The sequence below is a fragment of the Girardinichthys multiradiatus genome, chromosome 12 (genome assembly GCF_021462225.1).
Source record: "Girardinichthys multiradiatus isolate DD_20200921_A chromosome 12, DD_fGirMul_XY1, whole genome shotgun sequence".
NCBI classification, from domain to species: Eukaryota; Metazoa; Chordata; class Actinopteri; order Cyprinodontiformes; family Goodeidae; genus Girardinichthys; species Girardinichthys multiradiatus.
Window position 1 is genome coordinate 16,663,756 of NC_061805.1, and position 17,033 is coordinate 16,680,788.

General features: G+C 38.6%; 1 protein-coding gene across 9 annotated transcripts in view; it reads right to left on the reverse strand.

Annotated features, from left to right (window-relative positions):
* pbx3b (pre-B-cell leukemia homeobox 3b) overlaps positions 1 to 16,538 on the reverse strand; it is a 77,904-nt gene extending 61,366 nt beyond the window's left edge. Inside the window, exons 1-2 of one of the 9 annotated variants that reach the window (XM_047381335.1) lie at positions 15,033 to 16,538; positions 14,455 to 14,534 (exon numbers count right to left, since the gene is read on the reverse strand). In XM_047381335.1, the coding sequence (XP_047237291.1) occupies positions 14,455 to 14,534; positions 15,033 to 15,280 (328 nt within the window). In that variant the 5' untranslated portion in view covers positions 15,281 to 16,538. The remainder of the gene's footprint in view (positions 1 to 14,454; positions 14,535 to 15,032) is intronic. The other 8 variants (XM_047381337.1, XM_047381336.1, XM_047381338.1 and 5 more) reach the window with 8 other exon arrangements.
* Between the last annotated feature and the right edge of the window lie 495 nt (positions 16,539 to 17,033).

Below are 17,033 nucleotides of genomic sequence, written 5' to 3' on the forward strand. Positions count from 1 at the left end.
TAAACCCATCCTTAACCTATTAAGTTATGAATGTTCTCCACTGACACCTTAAATCTTTCAAAACCAGTCAATTAAACATGTTATTTGTTTGTTAAGTGTATTCCAAAACACAGTAACAACAGTTTCCAGTTTTCTATTGGAGCTATGATTTGAAAAGAGGTCCTAAATTAATTCCAGGCTTAGGATACAAAAGATCTTTCTGAACACCCAAACCTTCAAAATTGCTTTAGATCATTTTGTTCTCTCATTGCTTGTTTATTTAAATTCTTTTTTTTTTTTTTTTTTGCCTAAGCAAATGTTCCCAGGAATATCAAGGTGTTTTTGTTGCAAAGCTCTAACTGATCCAGTGGGATTTGCTTCCAACAGCCTGTCTCTCCCTCGCCTTTCAACACAAAACTCTGTGCTCCAATCAAAATGAACCACCAGGGACCTCCGCTTCCCTCCCCCCTGAGCAACGCCTGCTCCTAGTGCTGTGATACCAGCCTCTCTGCCATTGATCGCAGAGTTTAGCACAGAGCATGTTTGCCACAGTTAGCAGAAAAACAAAGACCTCTTTTAATAGCGGCGCACACTATTAACGCACCTAATGTCTCCTGCTTCCCTGTGCCCCGAAGAATGAATGAAAGAAAGCAAATCGCAATTAAAAAGGTTAACAGGGGTCCACGTCTTGTCTCAACTCATGTTTTTCACACAAATCTTTTTTTTTTTTCTTTTTTTTTTTGTACCGCCTAAGCACAATGATATCTTTAGGGGGTGCATATACACTTGCCACAAGAGATAAAAACTCGCATTCATGTCTTGCTCATAATTGCGTTTGTTGTTGCAAATCTAATTGTAGACACTGAATGCAAAAAGGAAACACAGCTTCATTGATCCTCCTAACACAAACCAGGAGGATCTCATGAATTAAGAATGAGATAAATTACAATGAACTCCAGAAAACGTGGCTTGTGGTTCTCTACGAACAAATGACTAATAATACATAAACATATTTATAATATGTATATTATAATATAGAAAAATATGTTATATGTACAAACATATATAAACATATATAAACATATATATATATATATATATATATATATATATATATATATATATATATATATATATATACACACATGTGCACACACACACATATATATGTATATAGTCCTTGAATACATAAAAATGTATCACTTCAATGAATATAGTGTGTCTGTTTATTTAATGAAGGGCTGATTTACTTGTGACAGAGAATAAATTCTTCTATTTTGCGTGAGCCTCTATAAAATTGCCATCATTTTTAATTAATTCTTAATTAAAATATATTACACCACAGCTTCTACCCATCTCTCTTGATATTTTAACATAATCAATTCAGAACCATTTACATATCATTAATTAAAAGCTTTCCTCTCTCATCCTTAAAATCATAATGAGGGCCGATTCCTCATTAGTAACCTATAAGGGAGAAAATAACAATACAGCAGAGAATGGATGGCACATTCCACAGTGAGTTCTTTGTCTCTGAGTTTTCTTTTTTTCCCCTTTTTTTTCTTTTAGTATTTCTCAATTGGATTTCAGAATTACAGAGTCAATTTTGTGGACTCAATGAAATTGACGAAATGAGTCTCTCTTGGTATGTGTTTGCGTCTGTGTGCCGCTAGGAGCAGTGATACAAAGCCTATCAGTGTGTTGTTACACACTAATAGGCACTTTGTTTTTACAATCCAAATTGTAAGAATGCTTCCAAAAAATAAATACAAACATGTGTGCATGCATTTGCGGCAATTTGCAATAATTTTAGTGTTTCACTATAAGATGCAAACACACAACTCTCCGTAAGCTATAATGCAAATAAATCTGCACTAAAATTAAAACCATTTTCACTTTTACGCAGATCCAAAGATCATTTACTCTCCCAACTTTAAACCAGCCAGCGCGTCCCTCCTATCTCCCCATCTTGAGCTCTCTCTTAAAGATGAGAAATAATATCAAGTAATGATAGGTATTGTTATGCTGAGAATCAGGCGCATTCTGATTTTTATCGCTCATCTCTCAGGTGCTCCGGCGTTACTTGTCAGGACTGCATGTCTGGGTCTTCCACATGTCAGATAAAAATCGCTGCACTTGGTGTTTCGGCAGCCTGACAGCAATTTATTTGAATGTTTTGTCACACTGGTGTTGGTGCATTTTGTGTGGGCTGCTCACTGGAATGGCAACAGCTCAGAGCTCCCTGACACTCTCAAACTCACACACAAACACACGCACACACACACATGCACACACACTCACAGAGTCTAGCATAAAATCCCAGATGCATACTCTATTACTCTATAATTAAAACCCAAGTATGTGAAAAATACAGCTGTAGACTAACTAGTTATTTATATCTAACACCTCTTAAAGCAGGTGACATTACATCATTAACACTGGATATCCTTTAAAAAACTTCACTGACACCTCCAGGACCAGACACGCCGCCATATATGAACCCAAAATAAAACGTCACACCAGCTGGTAAACAGGCGGCACTGAGGTGGATCCACAAATGCAGCCATGGAAATATTTAGTGCATATATTGGCACCTCAGCTAGAGATGCACCGACCTGGCTTATCCAATTTTCTTTAAGGATTTTCAGCTATTGTGATTTTTTGTGGTTTAGTTGTTACTGTTTTGAAGGACTGTAAAACATAAAAGAAAAAAAAAGTGTTGCAGTTATTTTGAAAAAGGTAGTAGTTCTGAATGTACAAGATTTTTAAATAATTTTTAGAAATGGACCCATCAGATTTATCCTGGCTGATGCCGATTTTGTATTTTGTTTAATTTATGATCTGCCGATTACAATTTTAACCAACTGGGTTGTTTGTTTTTTTTCCCTTTGGATCCTAACGCATAAAACTAAAGAAAAATGTTACGTAATATTCAAAAGGTCGTACTTTTGAATACAGCCAAAAATGAAAGAATAGCAAGATTATCCACATTTATGCTTCAAAACATATGTCCCTAACCTTTATTTGTTTTATACTAATCTTGGAAAAAGAACATCAAGGGTACAATCTATTGCTTGTTGCATTTACAGACTGAAAATAAGGGTAGTTCATTGTTTTGGTTCTTTTAATCAATAGAAATACATATTTTTACAGTGTTTGACAGAAGCGAGGCGTTCAAGGAAAACATTTTGCTGATTCTGATCACTGGCCGGCGGAGCAGTGCATCTTTACACCCACTTGTTTTTGTAGTCCTATATTGTACAAAATGAGGGGAAAAAACATTGTTTTTTCGAAGTCTGATAAGCATAAACCCTCCTGCAAACTTGTGATTCTCTGAGCTGCCATGGAATATTGAGGAAGTTAATGAAATCCTCTCAAAGACAGGAACTCTATTTTTACGCAGCGATAATTAAAGTACGGCGCAGTTATAATTTACAGCTCTTGCTTAATTGCACAGGAAAAGTAAAATGGGAAAGGTCTACAGTATGAAAGGAGATTAAATGTGTGTCAGTGTCTGTGTGTGTGTGTGTGTGTGTGTGTGTGTGTGTGTGTGTGTGTTCAGTCGGTAAGGGTTAATGTAAAAGAGCTCTGCGTGCATCTAAACAGAAGGACTGTATCTTTTAGCATCACGGAACATATCAAAGATAAAGTAATGAAATATACACAAGTCTGTTTTTCTACTACCAAGCCCTTTGACAAATCGAGTACAATCCCAAATCTCCATAAATCACTATTAAAGACAAGTATATCATCACCAGCGCATATATCTTCCCCAGCCTGACCTGTAGACTAATGAGAAAAGGCCCAGCATATCTTGTCTGATTAATTAATTCAAAATGTCGGCTGTTATTCAAATGTGAGGCTGGTGTTATTTGAATAACACTTGACAGCAATGCCTGAAGAAATAATTTCTGGTTTGTGGGGCTGCTGCGGCATTACTGATGAAAGCTCATGGAAATGTTAGAAGCCGTGGAGTATTTTTCCTCTCTTTCTTAGTCCTCCTGTGTACCCCCCCCCCACCCCCCCCCCCCACCCCCACCCCACCCCACCAACAACACCACCACCTTCACAGTCACGATAGCTCCAAGAAGTATTTCATTACTTCAACCAGCAATCCCCTTCCCCACCCTTCTTTACAATTATGGCTCTTAGTGTTTTTATTTTTTTCCACTGTCTGTCCTTTCCTTTCTGTTTGTATTCCCTACCACAGCCAGCCCAAATCTACGGGGCAGCGCTTTGGCTCAGCGAGAGACATGCTGGCAAAGAGGAAGGTCATGGTTTTTACAACTGCAGCTCCTCAATGCTGACAGCCCTCGCTGCCAAAGTGACACACTCTGTTTGGCTTTCCCACGTTCATACAGCTCCATGGTGCTTCGTCTTTATCAAGAAGCAGCACACACACAAGTACACACAAATGCACATATTTAATCAGCTCAGAGCTACATTTTACTGTCAAAGTGCAGCAAAACGAGTTCATGATCAGACATTTTCCAACAGTATTAAAATAAAAAGTGGTGGAATTTTGACTGTGGTGCACGTTTTGGTTTTTTTAATTATTATTATTTTGTATTTTTCTATGTTATTACAAAAGCTGGTAGATACTGCAGCAGGAAAGCAGTCGCTGGAGGAAGAAAATCATGAACGTACATGCTCGGGCCCAGGGGGCAGTGCACCCCCTCCTCTATCACTTCCTTCATCAAGCATGGATTCTAATCAGGGCTGGGGAAGATATAAGACGCTCAGTCATTAAATAAATTAACTCTGCCACTCCATGCTCTCCTTCAGCACCCGTGCGAAGCCTGCCGTGCTCTGCATACTTACTGGGGCTCACCTTCAACGCCGTACCCGAGCCTGCCTGCCAGCGCACACACACACACTAACACACACACACACACACATACAGGTTTAGACTGAAACTTGAATTTCTACAGAAGGAGATGAACCACACCTCCTGTCGCTCAATAATGAGTTCCCATTCAAACAAAGAGCTTTCACGTAATTGCATTAAGAAACCAAAAACATCAAGGCCCGGGTTGGTATGAGATTCTCACAGTATGGTAAAGTTTCTAGAATCATAACATCACCTAATTACCTTTATTGTAAAGAAAGAGTATTCATATTGCTGGTAAAATATTATTGCATGGTAATTATTACAGTTATAATAATGTTATTTGTTGCATTTTGGATACAGGGATTTAATTGTTACTGTGCAGAAAGTTGTACTTTTTACTGTTCTGCCTTTTACGGAGAAAAACAAGTATAACAGGCTGGTTAACTACTCAGACTATATGTTTGAAAAAAGCCTGCATTTTGCTGCAAGATAAAAAAAACGGCTCATACCTTGCCAATCAAAGTTTTAAAGCAGTTTTATCTTATTAATAGTGATGGATGGTACTCCTTTAGTGTCGACACTATGACTGCCCGTATTTTATGTAGCAGGAAATATTTCCAAAAAAGGAAAATTTAGTATTTTAATTAATGGTGTAGTTGCATACTACAGTAGAGTGGCAGTATGCAACAACAGGAGGTTGCTTTACTCTACACTGCATACAGCTGAAGAAAACTTTCTATGGCCTAATCACAACTTTAAACTGTTAAATTGCAGTGATTTGAAACAATGACATTTAAAAACATCAGCATGCCTTAACTGAGCCATGCTTTAAGCTTAATAAAGATTTCAGTTGTTACTAGAGATGCAGCATTCAGAATTGTCCAAATTATCTACATCGATAAGGGTTTTTTTCGGTTTAATAATCAGATTGAGGTGAAGGACATACACTTTTATGCATTAAATTGAATAGTCTTGTAATTCCTTCATTTTCTGTTAGATTCAAAGCAGAACATTTTTGGTTGTGGTCCTTAAATCGTAACACAGTATTGGCCAGAAAAAGCGTGATCGGACCGATTCTCTACTAATTATAAATGAAAAAAAAGAAAGAAATCCAAATCTACTTAAGTTATGACTAATCTCTGAAATCCGGTGTTGATTTTGACGCTGACATTACTTTTTTTTTTTTAGGATGTGAGCAGCATGCTGCCATTCATCAACAGGAAGCCAGCATGGCGACAAACAGTAAGAGAGCTCAGTGTCGGCCGGATCACTGACACAAACAATCAAAGCTGACACAGTGTTCGTATAGCACCTGCCACTCCGCCAACACAAATAGATCAATATGAGGGGAGCTCATTCACCGTTTAAAACTCATATCCTTGCACCCACATCATCTTCCAGAGCAAACTGCCACGTAAAAAGTGCACGCTGAATACATATCAATCACTCTGACAGAGGAAATGCTTATTTGAAGGAGCCGATGTGAGGCAAATGCACGGCGTCAGCAGAATGTCCTTTGTCAAAACTTGCCATTTGAATTTTTCGAGCACATCGAGCCAAGACGAATGTCCTCAGAAATCCCTTACACCGCAATTTATGTCATTTTAATGCGTGCTTTAATTCTCCATTACTTAGAGAGGAAGTACCTGGGAGGGTGGAAACGCATTAGAGAAAGTAAGAAATGAACAGAAGGGTCTGGGGATCTCTCTAGCAGACACAATAAAATATTCATGTGTCTCTTCCTAGGACACAACAGATACAGATCATTATCGTGGCAACAGCATACCACCATTTTGTCCACACATTTGGCTCCAGATCAATGGAGAATCAAACAAAATCTAACAAAAATGAAGGCATTGGTATTGAACGTGTAATCAAAATTAGAAACTCCTATTTTTGTTTAAACGAACCCTATATGTGAGCATTATCAGGTTATATTTACACTTAACTATATAAGTTCAAATCAGCTTCTTTGCTAAGGTATATGGATATATAAGTCCTGCAATTGTTTGGTGTAGCAGAACAAAAACCTTGTCCACTATGGTAATTAATAATTCTAAAATTCATTACAGTCTATCACCTCTTCCTTATAGTCTTTTTAAGGAAAAAACAAAAGAAGAACAGCAGTAATGACCTCCACTTCCTAAAGAGACGAGAAACCAGGCTTTTTTTTAAGCTTTTCAGTCCCTATCAAAGAGGAGCAAAAAGAGGGACAGCATTCCCCCACTCACCATCATTAATCATGGCTTTCTGGGAGCAAGTGCATATTAATTTCTGTCATCGCAAACATCATTTGGTATTGTTATGCCACAGCTCAGTCCTCAGTCACCAGCAGACGTCGGGCCGTTCCCCCTGGTCTGAGGGAAGACAGGGGCCTGAGTGGCGGCGTTTCAGAGCGAGAGGCCTTTATCCCTGGGGCTCTGACACCAATTAAGCTGTTTCACCGAGAGACGAAAAAAACAGGGACCCGCCGTTTCACTGTAACATGAGCCAGCACCTAAATACTGGCGCCTCGCCATCTTTCCATTACTTCAGAAACAAAAATGAACTTCATGGGACTTAAGAAAACAAAAATGATCGTCTGCGAGGCGATCTGCTTTATTTTGGTAAAACACCCAAACAAAATTATAGAGGTGTTTAAGAGTTTGTCCATTTAACACCAGCAGAAGCAGATCTGTTTCCACTCCATGTGCTGTAATAAAACTAATCCAGAACTGGTATAAAATTCTATAAACATTCTAGGATTCACAAACAAAATCAAGATGATATCTTTGCTGGCAATGCACTAGCTTTTAGATCCCCGTTTTTCCTTCTACATTGCCTTTTAGAAAGCAGCTGAGTGGAGCTTGTCTTAGGGCTACAGTAGAATAATGCAAGGTTTGCTATGAATTAAATATTAGAAATCTTAACACGGCAGCCAATAAGAATTATTTGCCTTATTAAAGCAGCAGAAGACGCTGATTAAAATTTCATTGCATTGCAGTCTTTTTCCCATTTCTGCTGCTGATATATCATTGTAATGTACGAAAAGCAGAACAATGGCATCTGGAACAATGGTGAGAGGAGCTCAAATTTAAAGCTTGCAGAATAAGAAAAGACAACTCTCCAGGAAAATAATCTCACGAAAGATAAAAAAGAAGCAATTTCAGGCAACAGCCTTCAAACTACAAAATCAGAGTTTAAAGTGAGCTTTAAGAGGTATTTACCAAAATGTATCTAAGCTGCAAAGCCTCCTCACCTTTTGGAATAACATCTCCACATACATTACAAAAAGGAATCTTGTAGGTTATTAAATATTAGCTATTAAATTTATTTACATTTTAATTGGGCATATTAGTTGTGAGTTAAATGTTTAGTAAAGCTTAAAGTCAAACAACAATACCTACTTTTTTTTGGAAAGAAATTCTATCTAAACATGTTGATTTAAACTTAACTGAAGATGTTGGTTCAGTCAGTTGTTATTCTCATTTCTCAGGTGTGTTTTCCAGTAAGGTTGTTATGTTTTTACATTAGTTTTATTATGAATGTTTAAAATAAACGTAGTAAAAGGTAAAAACTGGTATAATATTTGCAGTTCAGAAAATGCATGTACTGGAGCAAGTGTTTAAGTTTGTATGCAGCCTCAACAAGTTAAATGACAACACTAATGCTAAAGTCACACTTGCTAGCCAGCAGAGCTTCTTAACCCAGAGGCAGTTGATGATAACGAACTAAACGTCATAGCTGAGGTTGTCAGTGTTTACATTCCACCTTGTTAAAACAGATATAAAACGTTTATTACTTTTGCTGTAACATTTTTTTTCCTTTAACTAGTTTAGAAACACTGCTAATGCTAAAATCCCACTTGCTAGCAAGCCAAGCTTGCTTCTTGACCCATTTAAATGTCTTAGAAGGAACCTTTATTTGAAATGTACATTGTATTGGTCAAATTCTAAGAGTTTGCTTTAGCAGGGTACATATATTCTCACACACACACACAAAAAAACAAAAAACATTTTCTCCATTGCAAATAATAGAGTAAATGTTTTTGCAAAAGGAATTTTATTAGATAATAAAAATGTTTGCCATTGAAATTATATACATTTAATAAAGAATATGAATATGTAGATATGAGGTTCAAAGATGGTTACATTCTAATAGCACCATCGATATTTTTAGTAACAAATGCTACCAAAACATTTTGATTAGAATTTAGCTGAAGATGTTGGGTCAGTCAACCTAATTGACGGTGTGTGGTGTCCAGCAAGGAATGGTAGCTAAGGTTGATATGTGTCTATTGGTTGCATTATGTATGAAAGTATCAACTTCGTTACAGTTAAGAACTTTCATAAGTCTGAGATTTAAATAGTTTCTGTGTTGGTCCAAGAATTTAAATTTGTAACCAGCTTGAACTTGTTTAGTGACAGCACTACTGCTAAAGTTAACTTGCTAGCAAGCTGAGCTTATTAATCCTGAGGCTCACATTTCCAGGGGTCAGAGGTTTGCATGCCACCTTGTTAAAATAGATGTAAAACATTTTTACTATTATTATTACTATTTTTAACTCATTTCGATGCATTTTGCACTTATCACAAACCTATTCATTATATAAATCTATCCAGATAAACTGTATGCAAATTGCTACAATAATTAAATTGGTTTAGATCAGTTAAAACAGCTTGTATTACCAGTATAAAAGACACTTACACACAAACTTTAAAAAGCTTTTTTTCCACTGTAAATTATAAATACAATCAAGATTATGTGTACAAAACCAGAAATATGACCAAATGCAGGGTTATTAGTGTTACTGCACGAACCACTGATAAGACTTTGAGTTGTCCACATGTAATGTGTACAAAGTAAATGAACATCATGGACTCCTATTGCTCCACGAGGGAAGACTCTTCCCTGAAACACTAGAACTAATGAAATAGAGACCTACAAATAGCAGTAATTACTGAGGAAGGACTTGGTTTGCAGCAGCCTTTCCACTCTAAACCTGTTTACACTCATAAAACTCTATGGCATCACGTAGACTCTAAGTTTGTGCGACAGACATGAACAATATGTAAAGTAATGGATTTGCATATTCAGAAGTTTATAGGTTTTTAGTTTATTTTTGCAAAAGACTGCTTCTGTAAAACATGTTGACTTCTCTTTTTCTGTCCTTCTGCCAATAAGTGAAAAAAGAAATAAATTAGGACATTGTGCAAATGGCAATATTTTCATGATTTTTTTTCAAAGGTTAAGTTTTCTCAATACACTCAGTGACAACTACAGGGGGATCTTGTGGAAAAGATTCAGCATCAGCATGTATGGCAAGTCAAAGATTTGTTTACAGTTTTTCCAACAGTCCAAATCCAGCAATGTATGAAAGTAGAATCTTTGCAAACTTGCGTCAACATGACTATCACTCATGTCTGTTTTTTTCATATACAAAAACGCCTATTTTCAGTTGACACAAACCAGCAATCCCTTTTAAAAGAAGCCCTAAATTTGCTCCACCTTTTCCCTGTTTGTTTCAGATTTGTTTTTTCAAGTTAATAGGCAAGAGGGGCCACTGACTCGCCAATAGGCACACTCCCACTGCTGTAAACTAATTTCAATCAATCCTTCCTTTTTGCATCCAAAGCAGCCTCTGCTGGCTGCCACTGCCTGAAGATAACTATTTCACCACCTCTGTCATGCCTAATTAACAACTCAGATGTACAATTTAGAAATTTCGCAATTAACCTAGTAAAATATTGTTGGAGGATGCTAATTGTTATGCCAGTTGCCATAAAGGCTCATTTGCATAACGTATGTGCAAAAAACAATAATGAGCTGTTGATCGCACAGGAGCCCTGCAGAAAACGCTTGGAGCGATTGAGGGGGAAAAGAAGGGTATGAATGGGTGGGTGGATGGGTGGGGGGGACATGTGCGCGAGTGTGCAGATGGAGGGACAGCACAGGATCATTGTACATAAAAAACAGATTTGAAAGGCCATGCGCACAGATACACAAGGCAGCACCGCTGCAGAAACATCTCTCCCCACAGCACAAAAGCATTTACCCTTCCAAATGAAACTGAAATGTATGCTCTTGTTTTCCCCCCCTCCCTCTCTCTCTCTGTCCTCTTTGTCTTGCTCTTCTTCTTTTCATCCTGGCTGATGGGGAAATGGAGGGTATTTGGGAACTACTTAGATAATAGCCACATCTTCCCCGGTCCCCCTTGTGCTTTAGAGCAGGAAGCAGTGGCCCCGCCACTAAGCCAGCCAGGAACCCAGCTGTGCATGACCCATTCGACACAACCACTATCTAGTCAGTACAGCCGCATCACTGGGGCTCCGTGAGACAAAAAAGCAGCCAAAGTCAATTGTCTCAGCTGCTGAATAGCTTTCTGTTCTCTGTCATGCATTTACGAGGGCTTTTTTTGTATGATCAAAGGGGACCAAAACACAATAAATTAAATATAAAAAAGATTTGAACAAATATTTTGGAAAAAATATTTTTGTTTTTTTTTAGGAACGAGAAGGCTCTTTAAATTTGTATGGGAGTAATAAAATTCAGATTTTTTTAGTGTCTATTTGTGACTTATGCCAAACAGTATGGCAGGTCCGGCTGCAGTACATTGTCGGGGTAAACTTGTTTTAAAAGAGTAGGAGTTTCAGATATTCCCTTGTCTGAGTTTATTAAATTAAAGTAATTACAGACCGCATTTGGTTCAGACAACAGAGAGGCCAGGCAGCGACAAATATAAAGAGAAAGATTTTTTTTATGCTAAAGTGTTCTTTCCTAACTCCTGTTTTACACCAGGTAAGTTCTTTATACAGACTTTTCATGAATATTTTTTTAGCCAATATTTTCTTTCAGAGCTTAACAAGACATATAATACAGACTGGTAAAAACACCAAAAAGACCCTTGCTTTTTTTCATTATCCAAGTCGGACACATCCAGCGACATTCTCCTGACCTACGTACGCAGTGTCTCCCTATAATCCAGTTTCAAACACTGGATCACAGCATTTATCAGCCTGATATCTGCCACATTCACTCCCTCTCTCGGTTACCTCTTTGGACCAACCTCCCATCCTCCCCCCTTTTCTGACGGGTCAAAGGTCAGGAAAACAACAAGTCAATACGCAACCACGAAGAAGAAGCGCCTCGCAGCTGAGAGAGCCGTGGAGAGGGGTAAGCCCCTCTGCAGCGCACCGTGATTTAGCCTGTAATAGTTTTCTGTAATCTCTTTCTATTGATTAAACCTCACATCAAAGAGGAGTCTTGCTACAGAACCTCTCTTTTCCTGCTCAGAAATACCATATGGAGGTAATCTTTCACCTTTGTTATTCTTGCCGCTCCCACCGCTGCTGCTGGGAGCCCCTTCTCCCAAGCATGAGGACGGGAGACCAGTGGGATAATACAAACCCAGCTCAAGGGAATAACTGCCAAACTCATCTGTATCGCACACAAAATTCTCTCAATGCATCCATTGTCATCTTATGCATTCCGAATGTACCTATTGTCCTGAAGCATGGTGGAATTTTGCATTCAGGTTTGATATTTGCAATGCAAAACTAAGAAAAAGAAAATGAGGTTGGGGTGGGCTCCTGCTAAAAACACTCAATTTAGTGACAGGCAAATGACTTCATGCTGCCACTTAATCTCATTTCTTGCATAATGCTCTCTAATTAGCATATCAAAGTGAATTAATACTTCTAGGGGCATTAGCTATGCAGGAAAATGCTGAAGCTCTACAAAAAGAGTTAGAAAAGCGCCATAAAGTTCCAAACACCCTGACAAGTCCTTAAAATGTCTCGCTCTAATTTTTAACCTTAGATTATTAAAAACATCTTCAGTTCTACATGGCAATAAGTTCTTAAAACGTGATCACAGTAAAGGTTCTCAGAGTTATTGTAATAAGTGTTGTTCAGCCAACAGTGGGTTCCATGGCTGAAAGAAAGAGGTCTCGAGTGTCATCTGAACAGACATGAAAGTGTGAAGGAGACCCCCGCAAACGATGCAACGAGAGCCGGTGAAAGGCTCACTGCGTGCAGGAGGAGCCGACCGGTCAACAAGGCCACCAGACCAGCTGAGCTCTGTCAGATGCAGAGAAGGAGAAACTGGGATTCCAGATCACAGGTTAACCATCCACACACACACACATGCATGCATGCACACATGCATGAACACACATAGAGTACGTGCACAAAAACTTCCTCTCTTATCTAATTTCTCCTTCACACACAATTATTCTGAGGCTTACACACTCACTCTAACAACATGCAAGTAGAACTTTCAATGTTTTATCTTAAATTAATTTTTAATTTAAATTGTTTTTCTATTAAAAAATTTGTTTTTAAAAGATTAACCTTGGAGTTATCATAACATAAGAGAGGGAACCGGATTACAATTTTTGAAATAAATCTGGCAATAATTTTTTTATATCCATTTAAACTGTACAGACTCAGCAATGCTTTTGGTTCTGCTAAACACCTACATCAGATCTTCTACTGGTGTAATGTATTAGTATATTTTTTATATATTTAACTGCCTTAATTCAGCGGTAGCACAGCCACAGAGCCTTGACTAGACCGAGGACCCAGAGTGTGTCACTGTGGACACCACCTGTGTTGAGGAAGTTCATAAAGTTTTATGATCTCCTAAAACCTAATTTCCTCATAAAGCGCACAAAGGTCACAAAACTGACATGGACGCTTCCTCATTAGGCTTTTTTCTTTTTTTCTAATTATTTTACTGCCAAGAAATACTAGAAAGAAACACCTACAAATTTCACATAATGTTTAGTTTTAAACTTTAAGAATTAACAACGTAAATATAACATGCATTTTTTACCCGGATCGGTAAAACAAAAAATCCTGGCTTTATTTACAATCTGAACAAGTGGAGATTGACTAATTCATTATAATTTATTCAATATAGACATAATAGAAAAAGCAGTGTAGTAGGTTCTAGTAGGCTCTAATATTTATTTTTTTTTTTTAAGATATTATGTAAGGTTATAATCTATAAATCTAATGTTCAGTTCTCGGGGAACTTGTGTGTCCCATTTAGCAGGCACGTAGAATTTCTTTAATGTTTGTTGTAAAAATATAACCAGGCCAAATATATGTAATCATAAATTATTAAGATAAATTCTAAGAAATTTTCAAATTGGTTTTGATACATAGCAGCATAAATAACTTTGCTGTTTTTTTTTTTTTTTTTCGGGACGGGGGGGGGTTCTACAAATACAGGAGACTTCATATAGTAGCACTCTAATTGCAGGCAGACTGTAGCCTTCTTGAAAGCGTGGGATTGTTTTCATGTTATAAAGCATGAATTTCTGTGTGATCTTAACTGTGTAGAACATATGCTGCGAGATTTCCCCGACCTGCTCTGTGCCAGGGCAGAGAAGCATGCTTTCTGTTCAAATTCAAAAGACAAGACACTCCTGCAGGAAGGAGAGAATCTTCAGTGGAAAGTGACAACCATTACTGTTTCCACATGGAACACAGTGACAAATTTAAAAAGGTGATTGATTCATTTGGGCAGAGATACCCCCCCCCCCCAAACTCTTGAAACCTAACCCTGGACAGTGCCATCAGCCCAATGTTTTGTTTGTTTGCTTTTTCATGAACTACTTATATATTAGGACATTTTTTTCTTTAGCTTAAAGTTCTTACCTGTCTTTTCTTTGATTTCACAGAGAACGCTGAAGAGTGCTGGTTTCATTCTGTGACAGTTCAGTCCATGTTTCCTGTTTCAGTATAAGAAAAAATAAAACACTCAAATAAGGTCACTGATAAAAACATGTTACACATGAATAAGTTAAGCCTCTCAACACTTTACCTCACACACTCATAAAAAAGTTACCTGAAGGTAATATCTATTATAAATATTACTTCTACTGGCATTTTCCTCATACTGTAAATGATGCATTTGCATTTGCATCTGGACTGACTGACACATTTTTACACCAGATTTGGCAGAAATATAACATGCGAGCACCAACTTCTTGCAACACCACCTCACTCAGGTTCAAACAGGTAGTTTAAATAAAACTCTGTTGCTCCCTGTTGTGACAACTTTCTCATGTGTTAAAGCTTTGTGAGGCTCAGCCTAGGGGTTATTATTATTACAGCCAATCCAGTCTATTGTTAACACATTAGGGGTTCAGGTAATCAGGGCCAACATCTCAGCAAAGATGCGTCCAGCGATTTGCTGTGAGGGCGAACTTAATAAAACATATAAATCAACCAACTTTGCTTGCGCCTCGTCCAGACTCTGATCGGTTATGGTCATGATCTGATGCAGAATGTCACCGATGTCTTGCTTCCTCCCGTCCCCGTCCGTCCCGTCGTGTCCGTGCGGAGGCGGCAGCGACATGCCTCCCTGCACCGAGTGGCCGGCCAGACTGACGCCGCCGATGGACTGCATGATCCGGGCTTGATCGTCCATGGTAGCCGCTAAAGAGTCTGTGCACTGAGCCACACAAATTGAAAAACTCATATACGAAATCGGCTAGAGCATGTGCCGTAGAGACTCGGTGGATGCAAAAGCGGTGGGCTTGTTCAGCGAAATAAAGACGCGTGTTTCTTAAATAAAAACAACTGCAGCATGTATATTTTAGTGTGAAGTAGTCCTCTTGATGCTTTCTTTTACGCGCGGTCCAAAGTGCGCAAAACGCGTGGCAATGTTTTGCGGAAAAAAGAAAAATCTTTCTTCTTGAAACTTCGTCAAAATTGACGCTCCATCATATCCCCGCTCTAAATCCTCGCACCGATCTGTCTTTTTTTTCTCTCTCTCTCTCTGCGATTTAACAGCGGTAGTGTAGACAAGAAATGGTCCTTGGTGGTCTCTTCACCAGAATCCCCGGCGCATTTCCTCTTCAAAATGTCCAAATCCTCCTTTACGAAAATTATCCAACGTGGAAATATGTAAACAAATAATAATAGTAATAAAAAAATCTCAGGCTAAATTTCAGGTAAATGTGCAGAAATGTTTCCTGTATTTAAAAAAAATACATAATCTGCAGCACAAGGTGTCCAAATGTTAATATAAAAAATATGAAATGTAGAAAAAGTTGCGTTTTTTTTTTGTTTTTTTTTTTTGTTGCGAGACGAAATTAATTACGATAGAACGCTGTATAAAAGGCGATGCGCAAAAAAATATCTTGCCCTGCTGAAATTTATGAGCTCCAGCCTCTGCCTGTGTGTGTTTTATGTTGTTTGATGGCAGCGCTAGTGAGCGATTGACAGTGTGCCAATGCCATTCACTCAGTGCAGACGTGTCAGAGCAGGGTACAGGGATAGGAAGGAAAAAAAAATAAATAAAAAATACAAAATACCGAAATGAAAATGCACGCTCCGCCCTGCAGAGGAGGGGTCTATGCTCTTGTCACTTCTCGCCCGAACAGCGAAAAACAAAATGTTAAGAGCGAGCACTTAGGATGGTGATTATAATGATGAAAGCACGGCTGAGTCCCCTCTCTCTTTCTTGCAGCGGCTGCAGGCAGGGTATCCTCTTTCCTCACGCGTGCACGTTGCAGCTATGTGCATATTCTCTAGCAATGATAAAGATTTAGCTCTGCTACACCGCAGGCAAATGCATAATGAGAGTTTTTGCACAGTTTGATGAAGAACTGCATAGCCGCTTGCGAACATCGGTTCGAGCCAGGCGAAGCAGCAGACATGTTTATATCATTACAAGTAAAGCTTCTTGGGCCAATCCGGGCCCGGAAGGACAAAGACTGACGAGCCGTCCCTCCTATTGCTGGCAGATGCATGACGCCCAGAACCCACCTACTTCATCCCTCCATCTTCGAGCCCGCTCGTGCAGAGGGATGGGAACTTCTGATTGGTCGTTGCCACGAGTGACATCCATTGTACAAGCAGGCGGCGCTGCTCGGTACTCCTCCGCAGTTGCTATGGCAGCAGACAAGTTGTTAAGCTGCTGGATACGAGGCAACAAATATACAGTGCACTCCTACAGCACGCATCTATATCATGGAGAAAGAAAGAGGGACATCAAGAGGCTGCTTTCAGTTTGAGCCAGTTTTCTTATTATCTGGCGGTTGAGGTAGAGGTATTGGGCCATAAGGCAGCCTCTTATTTTTTAATTTCTATTTTACTGAACACAAGTTTATGGAAAGAGTTATTTCCCCAAGAGAAGGTTGGTGTCGTGCAAGGCCTTCTAAAACCTTACTTTTTACAGACAATTCCTTTGTCTGAAAAGCATTTTGACTCTAAAAACAATATGATGT